This window comes from Anabas testudineus, chromosome 18, assembly GCF_900324465.2.
Source record: "Anabas testudineus chromosome 18, fAnaTes1.2, whole genome shotgun sequence".
Classification (NCBI taxonomy): Eukaryota; Metazoa; Chordata; class Actinopteri; order Anabantiformes; family Anabantidae; genus Anabas; species Anabas testudineus.
The window spans coordinates 12,715,758-12,736,593 of NC_046627.1; the positions used below are offsets into that span (position 1 = coordinate 12,715,758).

General features: G+C 39.2%; 1 protein-coding gene across 1 annotated transcript in view; it reads left to right on the forward strand.

Annotated features, from left to right (window-relative positions):
- The window catches only part of LOC113168652 (endophilin-A1-like), a 29,262-nt gene that overhangs the window by 2,564 nt on the left and 5,862 nt on the right, over positions 1–20,836 (forward strand). The window contains exons 2-8 of the mRNA XM_026369694.1: positions 17,151–17,219; positions 17,390–17,462; positions 17,542–17,685; positions 19,294–19,427; positions 19,640–19,798; positions 20,120–20,223; positions 20,317–20,447. Coding sequence (XP_026225479.1) covers positions 17,151–17,219; positions 17,390–17,462; positions 17,542–17,685; positions 19,294–19,427; positions 19,640–19,798; positions 20,120–20,223; positions 20,317–20,447 — 814 coding nt within the window. The remainder of the gene's footprint in view (positions 1–17,150; positions 17,220–17,389; positions 17,463–17,541; positions 17,686–19,293; positions 19,428–19,639; positions 19,799–20,119; positions 20,224–20,316; positions 20,448–20,836) is intronic.

Genomic DNA, 20,836 nt, shown 5'->3' on the forward strand with positions numbered 1-20,836 from the left:
ACAAATTCCTGCACATTTGTTGCGTCTGTCAGATGAAGTGGTGCTGATAAAGAGAGGAGATGATGTTTATTGATCCCTGAGGGGGGAAACTGGGTCAGCGCAGCAGAACAGATCAGAACAGAACAGGAAATAAAAATAACACGTACAAACTCAGCAGCAGAGACGCACAGTGTCCAGACTAGAGAGTCCAGAGGACGACATGTCCTGTCAAACCTCCCGTCTGCTGTAAGCTGCTGATGAAGCAATTACACTTCTATTTAATGTAATATACAGTAATCCGTCCAAAGGCCGCGGTTAAGACTGTTCAGTTCAGCGGGTTTTCAATCTGTGCTTTTTTTGATCCATTCAGGGGAACAGGAGACATCTGTCCTGATTCCTTCTTGTTTCAACTGATGTTGTTGTTGTCTTTGTGAGTCATCACTGAATTAAAGCTCACATCTTTTTATTTTATTTTACCTGCCTTCAGTTTAAAACTGTGGCATCAGATAAATGTTGTAAATATATCTTAGTTCTGTTGTATAGATATCAACTGAAATATTATTCACTTATAAACGTATCTATAGGGAACAAAAAGTTCCTTAAATAGCTGATAATGTGTCTATTTTTGCAGATTGTTCTTTGCATTATTTGACCTATAAGTTGCATTAAATTGAACAACATGACAAAGAGACTGCAGCCACTCTGTGGTTGTATTTAGGTACAGTGGTGTTTTGAGATGTGTGCTAACACACGGCAAGTTTCTCCACATGGAGAAGTGGTCTAGATGAAGTTTACGCAAACCATGTTGTGTTGCTGGACAAGATAAAGATCAGATCTGTGTCGCAAAAGAGCACGAGGAATTAAAAGATGAAAAAATAAAAAGAACCACATGTTAGATCTGAAGCTGTGGCGTCTCTCTGAGGTGAGATGTTGACAGTGCGAGGGCGTGCAGGCGGGGAGCAAGGCCTGAAATAGATCTGTGAATCAAAAGCAGACGTGAATGGAAAGAGAGGGGGCGGCAAGAGAGACTGGTAACTCTGGAAACAGTCTATATCCATCTATCTATCCATCTATCCATCTATCTATTTATCTATCCATCTATCCATCTATCTATTTATCTATCCATCTATCTATTTATCTATCCATCTATCCATCTATTTATCTATCCATCTATCTATTTATCTATCCATCTATCTATTTATCTATCCATCTATCCATCTATCTATCTGCTCTCTGGCTCCCAGTTCATCGATGTGGTTCATTTGTGGCTCAAAGCAAATTGGTGATGACGGGTGAAGTTAATTGTTAATTGTTGGTTTAAAAAAATGTAACTGAAGAAAGTCTTCGAATAGAAATATAGAAGTAGTCCGTCATTATCAATGTAAAACCTTCAGTATGTCTATGCTGTTGTGACAGAACAGCTGTCCTCTGTTAACTCCAGTGATACTGTTGTTTTTTTCCAAGTCCAGACTTCATTTCCCACCATTCCTGCTGTTTCCTGTCCCCTCTCCTCCTACACAACCAGCTTTAAACTTGGTTAATTGTCATTTCCTTCGTAGCACCATCTGTTATTCCTAAAGTCTTATTAAAGGCTTTTATTTTGAAAGAACAGTTGCAGCCATCTCAAGTTTTGTGCTGTAAATACTCAAGGACAGGTGGTCATATCTATGTCCTACGGAGGATTAGGGACAGAATGAAAAGAATACTTGGGTTCTGACTTTTCGGTCTCAGGTGTGGACGGTGACTCAAATGTGTTTTTAAAAGCAGAGAAACACGAGAGGCAGAGTGGGAACATTAAAAGTTGATATGAACTCTGGCTTCCTGTCCGCTGAGACCTGAATCTAGGACACATCCCAGCGTGAGTGTGTTAGTGTGTGTTTATACACGTTGGCCTTCTGCACTCCTTCTCTAACAGACAGATGATAAAGAGCGAGAGAGTGGTGTCAGGGTGAAGCTCGGTGCCCTCAACCAAGATGGCAGCGGTGGCAGGGAACAGGACACCTGGTCCGCCTGGCTGAATAAAACATGAGGAGGCGAGGAGGAGCGATAAGGAGGGAGAAGTCATGTTGGTGTGAAACACTAGACTGAAATTACCGTGGAAGCTAATTGACTTTAATGAATCATCATTTAAATAATGAGAGATATTCACAGGTTTCAGCAGGTTTTCATTTTAGCAGCAGGTAGAAGGTTATAGCTCAGAAATAATTTACTCATCAGGAGCTACAGAAGCTGCTGGAGTAATTACTCCATGTCCATTTGTCTTTTGTCATTCTTCTTTGCTTTATACTATATTTTTTGTCATTGTTTCTGTTGATTATTGATAAATTGCAGCTTCTTGAATTAGAAGAGTTCCTGCTCGTCTTTTTCATAAATCAGATTAAACAGATAGTGGATTTTCAAATACTGAGCTCATAGGTTACATCTCATTTTGTTTATTTTCCAAATGGTAAAAATGATAAAAATGAAGTGAGAATTCATGTTTAGAGAAAATGGAGAATAAGGAGGAAAAATAGAAAGCAAAGGAAGGATACAAGGAAGGAACAGAGAAAGGTGGAGTGATGAGGAGAGGCGAAATCACAGACAAAACATGAGAGGACGTCCAGAAATGCAATTCTGGTCCTTTTTAAAATTCAAATTCAAGTTAGCGTCACCAACACAGAAAAAAAAATCAGAAACCAGTTTAAAAACATGATATTTGCCGTTCTTGATGATTTTATTTTGAAAGGATGAATAAAGGCGATGGTACGGGGAACAATCTGTCGCCCTGACATCCCTCTACGTTCAGGGGATGGTGTTGTCATGGCAACCACACACATGCCAAGACATGGACACACACACACACACAGAGTGGCGATGCTGTGCCCTGATTGGCTTTACTCAATAATTGATCGCCCTTGAGGGCATCACGCGTGACGGGGAAGCAGAGGAGGAGAGACCTGTGTGTTTGTGTCTTTGATTTCAGGGATATTTATCACATTCGCCACCTGGACCTTTTATCAGTGGCCTCCTCGACCTTTGACCTTTTCACCTCCTCACTAACGACTGCCTGTTGTGATGTAGTACACTGAGGCACTGAGGGCTCAGTTAAACCTCAAAGGTCTGAATAAATACGGCATTATTCATAATTTTGCCGTGATATGGAATAAGATGATGATGATTAAAACACATGTACTTTCCTTTTTCCAACACAGTAGCTCAGGAGATGTGTCCTTCATGTTCACAACAAACCCAACATGTCAGCTCTCTGTACAATGTTCTGATCGTCTTTAATGTTACATCTGGTTCAAGTCATTGAGAACTAGTTAGCATTAGTCAGCAGCATGTTAAACATTTCTGCTCCCGGCGGCCTGACTTCTGTGTTGCCCTTTCAAAACAAAAGCGCTGCGGGGCAGCAGAAATGACATGTGGACACACTGTTGCTGACAGCGATCGGCTGGTCGTCCCTAAAGACATCAGAGAGCTCAGTGTAAGTGTGGACTGTTCATCTTTTAAAACAAGAAAATCAATCAACGGCAGAGAAGATGAAACCACAAAACCACAGTTGTACAGTTCTGTTTTGTCTTGTGTTCTGTTTTTCCTCCGTACGTCCTTATGAAGACATACTGTAGGGACCGTGTGGCTGAGCTCCCGTGCATACCAATATATCACCATCAGTCATTCTTCTCTATCTCTCTGCTGCTCTCTGCCAACTCCACAAAGCTACTTCACTGTAACTGTTTATATGAACTGTCTTTTTCTAGCTCCTTTTTTTTTATTGCTCCATCAATCCTGAGCAGCCAGAGCCCTGAAGGGTTCTCCCCCCCACCTCATGTTCTCAATGAAGGCGTCTTATAATGTGGTGGAGTCAGAGCTCAGTGTTGGGGGTTGACCAGCCACAACGGTCTGAGTCAAGCTAATAACGGTTTCTGATATTGCACATAGTGAACCATTGGCAATAATGTTAGTTTTTTCTTTTGATAACAGGGAACAATAACTGAGGCTTTGGTGAAACACAGATTATTACTGTGGGTTTGTTACATCCTGCACATAAAAAGTATTGATACCATAAACTAATTTTATGTGAATAATTTTATAAATAATAAGCTGGCATCAAATATTTTTGATGCCGTGTAGGAGAAGGCTAAGTACCACATGCTATACTCAAGTAAAGTACAAATATCAACAGCCTAATGAAGAATAGAGACAATATAGGAAAAATTACTACATTTAAACTAAATTTTATCAATTTTTTTCTATATCAAACAAAAATTGTATAGGGTTTGGTTTGTAAAATCTTACAAATAAACTGTTGCCCATAAAGTTGTAAGTTTTCAACAAATTCCTCTGTTTATTCTTATTTATACGCATCAGTAATCATCTTTGTGATTACATATAGACTCCCATTTGCTGTGTTAAAATATTTTGTTCCAACTTTATGGGCAACAGTGTAGTAAAAGATGTGAATAAATAAGGTCAGGTTGGATCCGTACTCACTATTCAGTCTATAAATTTAGTGTTGTGAACTTTAAAGATGCTGAAAAGAGGCAGATTACTCATTATTTTTATTAATAATTTATGGTTCTTCCTCGCCCTGTTGGCGACCGTGTGGATCTATATGAAGTTCCTCTTAAGCCACCAGTTTAGTGTCTAAGCCCGAGGGTTGTGTTGCTCATTCCAGCTCATCTCTTATCTCCATCAGCATGACAGGACTATTCCCCAGAACCGCATCAAACGCACACGGAGTCATTTCACAGCCTGTGAATCGTGACTCCAGCTGCTCCACGCTGATGAATGGAGCAGCGACTCCTCCTGAAAGGGTGAAAATTGTTAATATAGGTTTTATGACGTGGATAGCAGCTTGAACGGAGGAACGGATCGAGCGCGAGAGTGTCTGAGAAACGAGCCAGTGTGTCTGTCTTTTATGTGCTCGCTTTCATTCCTGGTATTTCATTGAGGGGAGATGATCTTTGCCTTTTATTAGTTCTCTTTCTTGCTATCAGCCTGTTTATTCTATTTTCTCACCCTTTCTTTTATTTCACGTTCTCCCACCACTTTGTATCTGTGTGATACCGTTGTGGTGACTGCTTGTTATATAACATGTCACCACACCATGACACGACTGGAAGCTACCGAGGCTCATTAACAGTCAAGCTGCACATGCAGATTAAAGAAAGACTCCAATTTTTACAGCCGGGGGTGTTATTTTTATACTGGTGTCCATCATCTCTGTCAGATATTCTAATGAATGGATGCTGCATTCTAGAGAAGCTGCAACACTCCAGATCAAATCAGATGACAATTATTATTAATTATTAATAGAGAAAAATACATTGGTGCTGAATGTCTAGACTGAAGCCCACTGTAGCACTTTATTAACCATAAATCTATATGTGTTTTTTTTATTATTAAATTTTAGTTAAGGTTAGAGAAAGATTGTGGTTTTGTTTAAATGTTAATTAATGCATTTTGCCTGAAGTTAGTGTTAAATCTTTCTCAATTAAATCAGACCACAGTCTTTTTCTAACCTTAACCAAGTGCCCTAAGTTAATGTTAGCCATCAACTTACTGTCATTACATTAATAGAAAACAGCACCCGGTTGCAATTACGTTGCTTTTAGTCTTCACTTTTAAGAACTAGTCGCTGCCTGTTGTTCTGGTTTCTTAAACAATGTGAAAGCTGAAGGATGTAGCTGCCAGTATGAACCCTTTAGAGCTGCTTATGAGATGAACAGCGATGTAACCCCCCTCACCCCACATCTCTCCTTTCTGTTCAGTTGTGCAAGTTTCATGAGTCAAATTCATAAGTCAACTTTCACACCCACATGTTCTCTGTGAAGCTTTTTTTTTTTTTTCCCAACATTACATAACCACTTTTCATATGAACAACTGAATGCAACACAATCAACGAGCCCCAGCAGCCGTCCTACAGTGTCAAGTCCAGATCCAGAATTTTATTGTGACTTGAGGGGACTACAGGTCTCACAAAAACAAAATAGCTCTCCCCTCTTGTGAGCTGCTCCTATAAGATGAATCTCTGTATATTGACTCATTTGTTTACAGCTGTTATATCAAGGTGTCATTGTGTCACAGTGATGAATGCTCGTGCAGCATCTTTGAGGCGACATTACACCGAAAGTTCTAAACCCGAGTTTGAAAAAGTCCAACTCTGTTTACTGGAAAATGTTTGTTCATTTCATTCAGTCTCTGCTGTGTATTGATCCAGAGTGTTTGTTCTCCGAGGACACAAACAGGAGTAGTTATTGATCTTGGGCACTCGTGACTCATTGCTTATAGACCAGCTATTGATCAGGCATCGACTGTGACTCCTAGAGGAGAATCTCAAAGACTGAAAAGATCCCACTCAGTGTCCTCTGAGCTGGTTTGTGGTTATTGAAGCCATTTACTTTAGGCTTACTGATCTTTCTTTCCGAAAGTCAGCATCACCAAAAAAGTGTCGTGAGTAACGGTGTGTAAAACTTGAGTTAAACTTTCCACAAGCTGCCCACTTAGACTTAATTGTTGTTCCATGAAACTACGTTTTCATGACATCAAACATCTTACAAAGCTTGTGATGATCAGACCTTGAACCAGCAGTGTGAAAGGGGTTTTCGTTGCCCCATCATAATTGCTACATCCGCCCAAGCTGGACGAGTTATAGGACATTTAGAAAAATATTATGTTTATATTGGTGAAAAACACTGAATATTAATATATAACTGTTCATAAAGCTGTTTCTATAAGTCTACTGGGAACTATTGTCACATGCAACTATCAGAACTGAAATCATTATCTACTTGACTCCTGTTATAAATCATTTCTATGGTGATATTTTCTAGATTTATATATTCACGCAGACTGAATATTACTAAAATCAGTTATATTATAATGGAGATATCACCAAATATCAAAGGTTGTAGTGTTAACCGCGTCTCCTCCTCTTCCTCTGCTCTCGTTGTTAATAATGTATGAGTGTTGCTGAGGTGTTTGTGTTTGTCTCCAAGCTGCTGCACTGCAGCTGGTCAGAGGCTTCCTGTTTAAATCTGACCGCCGCCTCCTGAGAATTAAAATGCATCTGCAGAGCGCTGAAACCTGCCGGAATTATCATGCAACACATGAAGCTATTTACACCCTGAGACCTGTGTGCTCATCTTTCACACCATTTTCCTCCTCTTACTGTTTTTTTTATTCTTTTGTTGCATTGTTTTACATAATTTTTCCTTTTCACCCTCTATTTGTTTCCTCTTCCATGCTTCTGCTTCTACTTCTTCCCCCTGTTCTTTCCTAAATATCCTCTCTCCTCTGCTTTCTTTCTCTGATTTTCCCATAGCCTCCCAACTTTTCTTCGTGGGTCCAATTTTCTCTTCTCTTTCCTCTAATTTTTCTTCTCTCATCTTCCCTCTCATCTTACTCCTGATCCAGTCCCTCCCATCCTGTCTGTTTGATCCTGTTATCCACTCAAAGGCAGATCCTGATCTCAGTAGAGGTCTCAGCATCAGGATCAGAACATTTCTGATGGTTTAGATAACAGCAACAAAGAAACAAAGATCCCCAGGAGAGTAGCGTCCTCGTGCCCTGAAGTGCTAAACAAACTTTACATCCCCGACACAGTCACTGTCTAAAACCTCAAAAAGAACTGATGCTTCTGATGTTTTTCTTTGCAGCCTGATATCTGTCCATGTCTTTGTCTGATGCTTTCTCTGTATGTCTCTGCAGTTGTGTAGTGTTTTAACACTGATTTGGTCATTGTTTTTGGTAACAGTCTAGCTGGCGAACTTATTCGACGTTTAGTAGCTTAGGGAAAACACATTCCCCTCAGGAGTTGGTGGAGACCAAAAGAAAGCTAAAACACAGTGAACAAGTGAATATTGGACTTAAATTCATGAGGCTGACACAAAAAACATCTGAAGATCATGAATGAGCATGTTGCTCTCTTAACTACTGGACGGGTGATTTGGAAGTCAGATCCCTCTGTATAAGTTTTCCCAACACGTGCATGTTGCGTCTGCTCACTGTAATGTCAATGTTTAACTGGATTTTGCTTTATAGTCTTTCAGTGTTTGTATGGGAACTGGAAATACAGTCGTTGAGTTAGAGTAACTGACTGACAGGAGGTCAGCAGAACTCTTTCTGTCTTTTCTTAAGTTTTATAATCCTGTACAGTGTGTCAGTGCTGTGTTTACGGCTTGCTGCACTGCCCCTGGGCGGCTCTAAATAAAAAGTTATTGCCGCTTTGAGGAAAAACAACCCATTAAGTTGAAAGGCTACTTCATGGTACTTTGTAATATTTCAAGCTGCTCAGCGAAAACCCACAGATGAGCTATTTCTGTCAGCATCTCCACCATAAACATGTCAAGTTTGTTTGACTAGTTTGTGCATTGAGACTGATTAATGATAATGCAGTCAACCTCATGAGAATACTTATTAATAGAGAGTACTTTCTAAAAGCATTCAGACTGAATATTGATACCCTGTGGAAATGTGTGTATACACTTGCATATCTTCTAATATTTCTCCATATTCTACTTTTCCCTGCTTGTCACATTCATCCCTTTAAGCTGATTTGTGGCCGCACATGCCACAAAATATGAAAAAAAACACAATCCTTCCAGTTTAATTTACTGGACTAGACCTCTCCCTCTCTCCTTGTCTGGAAATTAAATAGCTTCTGCATCTCACATTTTGTCTCTAATGAGAAACGTGGAGGAGACGAATCGTAATTCCTCCGTTAAATTGAGCTGGAAGGAAAAATTGCTGTTTTGCTCGCACATCATGCTTGCATAATTTTCCTGCACATTCACCAACCCCATGTATGATATAACCATCCCTGCTGCTATTAAAATAAGTGGACTGTGCATAGAAATCTGGCTCAAAGACAAAGGTTTGACACTTTCCTATAAAATCATATTAACAATGCAGATGATTATTAGAGATTCTGAATTGTGGTAAAGCTGAACTGTACATCACTTTGATCTACAACCGCTGTGTCATTATCTGCAGCATGTTCTGTGTGCATTACGTAAGATGCACTTGTAAGCAGGAGGTGATGAAACTGAAAAGCAATAGCAGCTGAACTGCTTCACCTTCTCCCCACTATATGAAAATGCTGCTTTTCAGTGACTGCACAGAGTCAGAGAAGCCATCTCTGAATCACAAACATTTACAGTAAACTAATTTTAAAAACTTCCTATAGAACGAGAACGTGGGCAAACGCATCATATCATTTCCAGACATGTCATAGGCATTTTGTGACTGTAAACAGTTTACATAGTGTGAAAGTTGTACACAATCCAACAAGCAGTTTAACATGTCTTAATAGTAATAAAACTGCATCCAGCTTGTAGCATCAGGGCTAAATTCACACTGAGTGAACATCCATCCATCAATCCATTATTTTAACCACTTATGCAGAGTGCTGGAGCCAGTCTCAGCTGTCACTGGGTGATATGTGAACATCTTAAAAATCTCTAAACCGTGGGCATTAATCTGCAGCCAGGACTCTGGAAAGGCCAAGTACTTTTACACCAATTGTGGGGAAAGTATTTCTGTAAACAACTTGTTTGTTGCCTTGTTGAAACAGTAAATCTGTTCACAAAATGATAAAAGTAAAACAACATAAGTTTTCTATCCAAATGTAACAAATTTCCAAAAAGGAAAATGTTTCTATCCACTACATGTTACATGAACATTTGGTGGATGGTGGCACTGATTAAATAATTAAAAGGGCTACAATCAAACTTCAAACTTCAAATCAGTGTCGAAAACCTGATGGAAATTTGACATTTCTGTTTTCCACATGTTAATTTAAAGGTCATGTGCATCTTATACTATATTATCTTATAATCTTCTATCTTCAAGTGTACAAACTTTTTGGTGACAATGTTTTGAACATACACGCGAAGATAGCTGGTTGGAAGTCATGCTTTTTGTGTGTATGTTTTATATCCTAAATATGTTTATACTTATTTAGTTTTCTTGTTGGCTCAGCTTGTTTTCTGTGTGATTTTCTTCTCTTTCTGTCTTTAACCTGTCTTCTTTAAGTTTTTACATGATTTAAAATGTTAAAAACATAAGTGGTGAATGGCACTGAAACTTTATGTCATTAAACCCAAGGGCGATAAGCACAAACAAGGCAAAGCATATCCTGACCAAATGCACATTTAAATAGTTAACTCTTTTAAGTGGTTAAAACTGTTTCTGTTGTTTATTGTTTTGTTTTAGTGTTTAACATTTGAACGCCCCAAAGTAGAAAAAGCCCAGACTTACGTAAAATTCAGTAACATCACATTATGATGGGTAATTCAAACTTCGCACAAACAAAATCTAAAATATTGAAGTTCTTTGTCCAGAATCACCAGAGATTTATAAAATATTGAGCAATTTTTGCCCAAAACACAAACATTACATTTTACATTTTGGATAAATAGCCTGAGCAGGACATCAGTTCCATCTTTTATCCATTTACAGTCAAACATGGCGTCTGAGAGTTTTGGCAGCTGTACAGGCTGATAGATGAACCGGCTACTGCTGCCAAACTCTCCTCCCTTGGCTCTTATTTCTCCCCCTGATGGGCTAATTCTCCTCCACACAAGACAAAATTAATCTCAGCTCCAGAGCAAGGTTATCTGGTGCATCTGCTGGCAGGGTGCTTTGACCTCTGACCTCCAACCTCATCACTGTCAGCCACTTGTCATGGCGACAACTTTGTAATTAAGTGTGATTTTCTGTGAGTTTCAGCAGCAGTGATTCAGCAAAGTAAGAGAAAAGAAGGAGGACTGACGACAAGGGAGACGGAGGAGGTTGGAAAGAACTAACTGAGGAAGTGAGACTCACAAAACAAAAGAAAGTGATACTGTGGAGGAGGAGATGTAGAGCAGATGGGGCGTTTAATGCCTCAGTGGTCTAAAAGGTGGTTAGTTGTACTTTCTGAGTGTGTGAGTGTGTGTGTGTGTGTGTGTGTGTGTGGGTTGGTTGGTGGGTGTGAAACAACTTCTACTGCCAGCACCCATGGGTGCATTTTGAGATTACTACCAGCAAAATCAAATAGTCGATTCTTCTGTGGCTCTGAGGGAAAAAATATAATAGACACAAAAAGTGTCTTGGCACAGCGCCCTCTGCAGGTAATACACTGTGCTTGAAAAAAATCACACTCCTTCTCCCAGTCAATGTCTCAGTCAAATATGAATACATAAACATTATATGTGTATTTTAATATTCAGTGTGACCAACACTTTGTGACGATGATATTATCTCTGCTGCTCATAAATAAACAATATGTTTTTACATGTACGTGTAATTCCAGAACTTGCTTGAGAGTTATCACATTTTACAGTTTTCTTCCTTATCAAAGTACTTTAATAGATAATAATAATAATAATAATAATAATAATAATAATAATAATAGATAGTTTAATTGATAGTTGTTTGCTCCCAACAGGACCAACTAACTAATTCTGCATATCTTTAATTGGGCTGATTTGTTGAAATGTTCAGCTACCTAACTGACTCATTGTCAACATGGCACTTCCTATTTACCCTCCACCACAAGTAAGACAAATAAAAAATAGAAGTGAGAAACCTGTGAATATAATTACAGTTAATAGATATGTAATCACTGTCTGCTATCTGCACATGAACGTTTTTGACACATAACAAAACAGTAGATGATAATTCAATGCTGTCAAAAATTTCAGCTGTCGGTCAAAGTGAACGATAATCACTAGCCGGTCTCGTCGTCATAAGACAGAAGGCAACACCAGCAGCATTCAGAGCTGTTTGAAAACTCACTTTTCATCAGCTTTCAAAGGCATTTCTTTATATTTTGACAGTTTAATTGAAATGAACTGTGTTTTTTATGTTTAAATATCTCCTCCAGCCATAATACACAGTAAAAATCACTCAGATTTGACTAATAAATTGTGTCTTTCCAATTTCAGGTTCCTAATTAGACTGGAATTATCAAACTGAAAATAAAGCAGAACACATTTTTGAGTGGGACTGTACAACTATTCTTTTAAAAACAGTTTATTTTTATTTCTGTTTTAATATGCAAATCAACCTGTGTCACTCACACACTTGTAACAAAGCCGTGGTGTAGTACAGTCAAACATTTTAAAGCCCAAACTAGATTTTTTTTTTTCATATTTAATCTACATGTAATTTGCTAAACAAATCGAATATTGTTGATTCAGTCATGAACTGTGTGTTTTTCCTCCCACGCTGTTCTTCACTCTGTTGTTAACATGCTATAATAACAGTTTACTCTATATGTGTCCAAAAAATCTAAAATCTATATTGTTATAGTGTAAACATACAACGGTAGGCAGAATGCATACATACTATATTATTGTATGTCACTTTACTGTAAGTGACATTCATTTGAGGATCCTCTGTGCTGTTCTTATGAAGCGGTTATGTTTTTGTAATGTCATTTTTCCACGTTATTCAAATACTAAACACAAAGGAGCTCTTTGTATTCTCACTGTTGACACTGTCCAGAGTTGACATCATGTTCTGTAGTGCAAAGGGAAAACTCGACCTTTAGTGGTGATAACGGCTGCAGCAGTTCACTCTGCTCCTGTATTAGTCAATAATTATGCTATATTTCCATGAAAAGTCAGTTTAATTTAAATTTATTGCCATTACACTTATATACAAGAAACCATAGTCGTTTCAGTTTAGTAGGTACACCTAGTTAACAGGTGTAAATGTTAAATAGTACAGTGTCGCCAATACTTAATGCAAAATATCACTATTTAAACTGTTGTTAATGTGCAGTGACCAGTTTCTCTGGATGAGAGAAAGAAACAAAGTGTTTTACAACAAAAGGCACAAAATAAATGTCAGGGGTGCTGCTGGACCAGTCAAACAGAAATAAATTGATGTCAAACACGGTGTGAAGAGGCAGTAAAAGAGAAACGGTAGCAGAAACAAACACTGCTGAGCGAGAGAGAGAGAGACACGGAGAGTTATGTAACGGTGTGTCAGTGCGCCTTCTCTGCAACCAGACCCGGTGTCCACACAGACACAAGCGTGTGTGTGTGTGTACATGCTTTTTTACGGTTCTGTGGACACGTTTAAATTCAGAACCATCATGGCGAAGGATTTGTCGCGCAACTTCAAAGAGCCACTTGAGGGTTGAGACTTGGGTTGAGTTCTGGAGAAAATTAGGATCAGGAGCATTAAAGCAATACATTATGTCAGCAGGTGTCCTCGCAGCTATACAAAGACATGTAGATGTGTGTGAGTGTTGAAGGAAAGACGAGAGGACTCAGTTGGATCTCTGTCTCCATGGCAACTGCATCTTTCTCCTTATCTGTCCGTCCTCCTCACTTTTCTTTCCTGCTTTCTCTGTTGCTATTTTGTTTTTCCTTCACAGCCTATGATATGTTTTCACATCATCATCATCTGCTTCGCCCGTGTTTTCTTTTTTTTCTTTGGTCCTCACACACACAGGTGCTCAGGTGTGTAGGCGGGTACATAAACGCACACACTTACCTTTACGTTTGCATCGTTTGTTAGTTTGATGAAGAGGACGTGTCACATCTGCTTCACGCGTTGTTGGCTGCTCAGTCAATGAACCGCATGTCATTTTGTGTTTGTTAACGAGTTTCCGAGTAGTTGTGTGTTTATTTTTACGGGGACTGTGTGTGTGTGTGTGTATGTACGGTGATGTGTGCTTGAGGTTTGACATGTTTTACTACCTGAAAGATCACAGACAAACCAATAGGATGGATGTTGCTGCATGTGTATTTTATTTACATATTTTGTCAACAATATGTGGTTATTTAAGCATCTATAAAAAAAAAAAAACACTGGGTACAGTCGGCTTCCTCCAGTACGTGACTTCTTGCCTGTCATGTAAATGAGAAACCTGGTTTCTCGTTTGGGAGTAAGAAATTAGAGAAAGCTGATTTCCCCAGGTAGATTTCTCTGTCGTGCACACGTGTAACTGGATTTTAAATCTGCGCTTGACAAGATTGAATATGTATAACACAAGACCACAGACAGTGAAAGTAGCAGCGTATTTGGATGAAAGAGCCATGTCAAAAAATCTGATCCTGATAGAGGTCACTTCATTTCCAGAAATCAGTACATATTGAGTGTTGGCAACAACTGTTTCTTTACTGTGTGAATTGAGAGAACAGCAGCGACTGTAGCACAGAGGAGGATTACAACAGACTTTCTGAAGGTTACAACAGTCAGTAATTAGTAGGAAGGGTACTGGCCCATTGCTTTGAGTGACTTCAGCACACCTGGGGCCACAGGACATCACCAGTCTCTCACATTGGTCTGTAGTGATTTGGTCCTTTTTCTTCCAGTCTCTTCCACAGTTCTGTGACTGTAGTGGGTTTATTGGCCATAACTTCGTCGTCAAGGATTGTCCAGATGCTTTCTATTGGATTTAGAGCAGGACTCTGGGCTGGCCATTTCCCGTTTGGCTGTGTGACAGGGCCATTGTCTTGCATGAAAATTGTTGGCTGATTGGGTGACGAATGCAGGGAAGGAACTGCATGTTGTTCAAAGAAGGTTCTCATAAACATCGGCATTCACTCTGAGGCCCACCTCCTGCTGCAGAAAACATTCCCCAAACCATGACACATCCTCTCCCACCTTCCACTGACTTCTTTACAGGCTTTGGGTTCAGTCTTTCCCCAGTTCAACGTCAAACATAATCTTTCCATTGGACCCAAATTAAACTTGCTTTCATCACTATAGTGAACTTCAACAACATGCTCTCTCAGCAGAGGCCAGTCTAGCCGTTTGATTCTTTCTGCTAATGAGAGGTTTAGTCACAGTGGAGTGGGCTTTCAGTTCGAATGCTCTTAAATGTCGAGACACTGTATGATGAGACAGATCTTTACCCTGCTTTGTAATGACATTGATATTCTCCATATCATCCTGTCCTTTCTTGTATTTGTCTTTCGTGGACTTTTTCAAATATCTCTTTTTATTTTGAAATTTACTTTTTGGGCCTCTCTAGCATGAACACGGATATCTTAGAAACACCCAGTTCACTTGTGGTTGTGCAGACATTGGCTACAGAAAACACTTCAACCAACAAGTTACTCACAGAACTAATGCTCATTAGTGACCACTGAAACAACCTGCTGCCTCTAGTAAAATTCACATTCACATGCTCTAAAAACACTGCTGCGCTGTGGACGCCGGCTGTGAAGGAGAGCAGCACAGGAGGAGCTGGTTTAGACAAAATATATTAGACGTAGAAAAGAAACGGATCAGATTAGTGGAAGCAAATACTGTAGCAATTTCCCTTTTTGAGATTAATCAGATCTTTACAAACCTTCCTTCGGTATTATCCATCTTTTCATTCCTTCTAGTTACTGTTTATTACAGGTTTTAAATTTGTATATGATATGAACAAATATCAGGAGTACAGGAACTGAAAAATATCTGAGTGAGTTGTTATTATTAATAGAACCATAGTGGACATATCATTTTGGTGTGTGTGTGTATGAAAGAGTAAAGTGTGGGTATCAGACGTCAGTCACGATCGCGGAAAATCCCACTCTCCTCCTCCTCCTCTTCTTCTTCACTGCAACCTGAGGCTATTAGAAAGCAAGAGGTGTCACTCTGCGGCATTTCCTGCTCCCACAACAACAAACCAAAGAGCAGCAAAGATGTGATTGAGGCTGCGAGAGGAGCAAGATGAAAGACCCACAACTCAACAGACCCTCAGTCTGAATCACACAGATGCTGCAATATTTATTATGTGTCTTCTTTCAGGAAATCCTTTGTTTGCTCGATCTCTGTTGATGTTGAGGGTTTTTCTTCAACAAAAGCTTGTTGTAGTCCAACTGTACATTTAATAATTTGATTGTTTATTCCTGCTTTATCAAATTCATAGTGGTGTGGAGAAAATCTTTGTTTTGCTGTGGGAACAGCAATAGTTTCTCTGGCATATACTTTTATTGGTTTGTCTTTTCTAACCACATTTAGTGCAGAAATGTCTCTAAAACTCCCTTAAACTTTAAGTCAAACCATTAGAAAAACTGGCTCCAAACCAGTTCTTCCAGATTGCCATTTATCACTGTCCATTCTGGAGGTTTGTGCTGTGTTGTTTAATTCTCTCCTCTGCTCCAAACCTGTTGTGGACATCATAGTACAGTGTCGTTATTTCTCAGCACTGCTTGATACACCATGTTTCTGCCTCCTCTTTGACTTTGGCTGTTGTCAAGATGTCAAAACAGAAATTCCATTAGGGAAATATGTCATTTTCAGACAAAAAAAAATCTGTGAACCCCGTGTGTCCCCATAGACTAACATCTGTCGACTGTGGCAGCTGATAACTGTGAGGATGGAAAAGCAGTGCTAATGCTAATGAAGTCTGTTGTGTTGTTCACTGCGTCACAAATGAAGAGCGCTGGTGCATCATTCTGGTTTTTAGCATGTATGAAAATCCTTCACTTCTCTCAAAAAAATATGTGAAGCACAGGATATATGCCAGATGGGCTGCGTCTCTGTAAACCTGTTTATTTCTTTCTGGTTAATTTAAAGCATAAAAACATATTTCATCCAAAGCCAGCAGCTAAATTTTTCAGATCCAAACAAAATAATGACAAACCTGAGCTGAACGTTTCAGTTCGCTGAGACGTCTAATAAGAGTGAGTTAAGACACAGAATGCAGGCCGTGATTTGTCTCTAATTAACAGTTGTTGCTGCTGTTGAAAAAGACAAAATAAAGAGTAAAAAAAAAAAGTGAAACTCAGCTCATCTGCACAGAGACACTTCGCTGAAGGCTGTTGGAGAATTCACCTTGCTCGTTTTCAACCATCAGGAAACTGATTAATAAAGTGTCTCACTTTAATATATTACAATTCATATGACATTATGAAAATAAAGAACTCTAAATAGGGCTTGTAATACAGAGCTGCAATCAAACTAATGCTGGAGTCTCCTGTTGTCATCGTCAATCTCAGTTTGTTCTCTCTGTTTTTTCTTGCCTTTTCATTTGATACTGTCTCCTGTTTTTTATTTGTTTTTACTCTAACACATCCCTCTTCTTTATTCCACTCTGCCTTTCATCTCGCGGCACAGTTTTCTCTCCATTAAGTCTTTGAAAGCGGACCTGCTTTTTTTTTTTTCTCTCTCAGGCTGGTTTGAGGCATTAAAGTCTTTCAGAAAAGAAGAACCTGACTCTTTCTTTCTTTCTTTCTTTGTGTTTCTCATCACAGAAAGTCAGTGAGAAGGTCGGAGGAGCGGAAGGAACCAAGCTCGACGATGACTTCAAGGAAATGGAAAAGGTAATTATTTCTCCATCTCCGACTTATTTTTCTATTATATGTAAAAACATTCTATAGTTTTCTCATCTGAATAATTCTGCTTCTGTCCATAGCAAAGCAAAGCAAAGCAAAGACATTACTGAAGGTTTGTGTGGTTAATTATGTTGATTCTGTCACATTTTCCTCTGCAGAAGGTGGACATCACCAGCAGAGCAGTGCTGGACATCATGACCAAAACTACAGAGTACCTGCAGCCTAATCCAGGTATTAAACAGTTTTAAACCACAGAGCTGCCGCAACACTTAAATCAAAACCAATATCAGTGTTTTCTGCTTCCACAAAGCATCCAGGGCCAAGCTGAGTATGATCAACACCATGTCAAAGATCCGCGGACAGGAGAAGGGACCAGGTTACCCACAGGCTGAGAGCGTCCTGGGTGACGCCATGATGAAGTTTGGACGGGAGTTAGGAGATGAGTCCAGCTTTGGTAAGTGGGGAAGTGAACTTGCTAATGTTGCTGAGATGGTATCTGCAAAGATCTGTAAATCTAGAGGAATTTTAGCTGACTAAATACTTTGGTACTAATAATCTGGAGGAAAAATTTGAATTGCAAAGTGGACGGAGCTAAGCAATTTTCACCTACTGTGAAGTGCCATTAAAGTTTTTATCCTTAACTATACACAGTTCTTGGCACAGAAACATGAGCCTCTTCCAGATGCTGGGTTTATGTTATGGCCACAAATTTTAATTCTTTCAACTTCTGCTTCTGAGAAATATTTTGTCCATCATGTCAATCAGGTGTCAGTACTACAATACTAGAGTAGTGGTCACCATTACTAGAGAAAGCACGCTTTATATAAAACACTTGAAATTAAAAACGACACGGGGGTTGCTGAGCTCATTAAAAATTGACTCAGAATGCAAATTTAAATTGATTTGCAGCTGTGAAATGTCTTTCATAGTGTTAAGGACCATAATATTTTGCTTCCATCCACAGAATTTTGATAGTTGATAGATTTCTTGGGAGTCAGACTAACATCTCCCCAAATGTTTTGTACACAGATTTGTATCTTTGACTTTTTATCACAGAACCAAACCAACCTGTTTGTTATAAGCGCAGACATACTCACACAAGATGACCTGCACTATGGATTTGAGCATGAAAAATACACTGGCAGATATGTGGAGAAACTGAAACTGGCCTTAAGACAGCTGACCTTCCAACTAAAAAGTGATATTTAAGACTTTGTATGTTATATTCAGTTTTGCTCTACAACAATGGATTTCAACAGTCATTCAGGTTGTTGTGTTTAGAATTTGCAACTGCACAATGTTTGTGGGGTTTTGGTGAAGACGTTTGTGAGAATATTTTGTGTTTTTGATGGAAAAATCTGAAATCCTCAAATCCTAAAAAGATCCTGATCCTGATTTTTCGTGGATGTGTGATTAGTTCCAGTTTCACATTGAACTGTAGCCACTGACAAACCGTTGCTGTACAACCTCAAATCAACTACAGTCTTTAACCTAGTTGAGCATGTCTTTTGGCCTCCAAATGTCCAAATGATTGCTTGGTGGCTATCCTCGTGTTTAGAAATCTGTCCCTGGGTGACTGTGCTAAAGTCAATAAACACATTCAGCCACTTAAAGACACAATGAAGCAGCTACGTTAGTAGAAACTTTAATTTAAATGTTGGCACAGTAATAACATTCTGGGTAGAAGACATTCACCAGAAGGTTTATTATCTTATTAAATTCAAATCAAGTGTAACCAAGGTTGTTATATTTTCAGACATAGTGCTTCGTATGAGACATGTTGAGTCACTAGAAAGTAGTAAAGAACTTAAAAAAGAATGCCAAAGTTAAGTGAGTTCACCAGACACTCTCGATGCTAAGTACCTATGAGCCCAATCAAGAAACTCTAATCCATAAAAAGCCCTGGCTTTATTAAAGATCTTACTCAGCCAGGCAACAATTTCTTTTTATTTTTTTCCCTTAACATTTTTGCTTCCTCATGATTCTTTTATCTATTCGCTCTATAGTTCTTAGTCTCCTAATCATTTAGCTTTCTTGACACACATTTGACCATTGCTTTCAGGTGTGGCGCTAATCGATGCCGGTGAGGCGATGAGGGAGCTCGGGGAGGTGAAGGATGCTCTGGACATGGAGGTCAAACAGAACTTTATTGACCCACTGCAGAATCTCCACGACAAAGACCTCAAAGAGATACAGGTGGGTAAACATAATAAAGCTGTTCCCAGTTAAAATGTTTCACTAGTCCTTAATGTACTATGACGAAAAATGGAATCAGTAAATGAAGCTACAGAGAGTTATGTAGCTTAGATATGTAGCTTAGTAGATACAGCACATCTTCATGAAATCTTAAATGGTCTGCGAAGTAATTTATATTCCATGTTCCATGTTCCATCATTTCTCTATTACAGCACCATTTGAAGAAGATGGAAGGCCGCCGTCTGGATTTTGACTACAAGAAGAAACGTCAGGGGAAAGTCCAGGATGATGAAATCAAACAGGCGCTGGAGAAGTTTGATGAGAGCAAAGAGATCGCTGAGCAGAGCATGTTTAACCTGCTTGAGAGCGATGTAAGGACCATCTTTTTACTTAGGCTGCAAAGTATCATATATAATTTAGATGCATTTAATGTAGTTCTCAAAGTACTGGGATAGAACACAACAAACATAAAAATTTCACCATGAATATTGTTGATGTCAAAATACTTCTACTGTTGCTATAGTTACACATGCAGTTTAGAATAGACTCTAAGTGCATTTGAAACTGCAATGGAAAAATAAATGGAAGTAATCCTGTGCCCATGCTGTGCCAAGCCAGACCCAGGCCCAGCATGGGCACAGGGCAGAGCTTGTTCACTGGATATAACATATGTATGTGTGTGTGTGTTGCAGATAGAGCAGGTGAGCCAGCTGGCAGCTTTAGTCCAAGCTCAGTTGGAGTACCATAGCCGCGCTGCTGAAATCCTACAACAGCTCTCCAGTAAGATGGAGGACAGGTATTGATTTTATCTGCCTACTCTGATAAAAATAATCTAATAAAAATAGACTGATGTGGTTAGCTAAAAGTTGTGTGTCCAACTTCTATCCAGGATAAAAGAACTTTCCAGTAAACCCAGGAAGGAGTTCACTCCAAAACCCAGAATGACACTGGAGCTGCTGCCCCCAAGCGAGAGCCACAATGGGGGGATACTTTCAGCCAAATCCCCTGGAAGATCACCAGGTAGATGGCAGAAGTATATTCTGGATGGGCAAGAGGGTTGCTTAAAGTAACCAAAACATGTTTTCTTTACCTTCTCCTTGTTTGATTATGTACGTGACTTGTTCTGTGATGTCCACCCACATGATTACAGAGCTGAATGAAGGAACGAATATAGCCAAGACAAGTCATGATAGATGGCAAGCTAAGATTAGTCATACTCTAATGTGTAGCGTGTCGGCCAAGCCATGGCGATCATGTCTGACACTAGGGTCAGGTAATTTAACGCATATCTTGTACTTTGTCCATGTGAAAATTCATGGCTCAAAAGCAAACCACAAATGGTCCCAAAAGATTCTGCTCCCTTACAAACTCATTACTCAAGAGGTGACTATAAGAGGTGGGAACCTCAG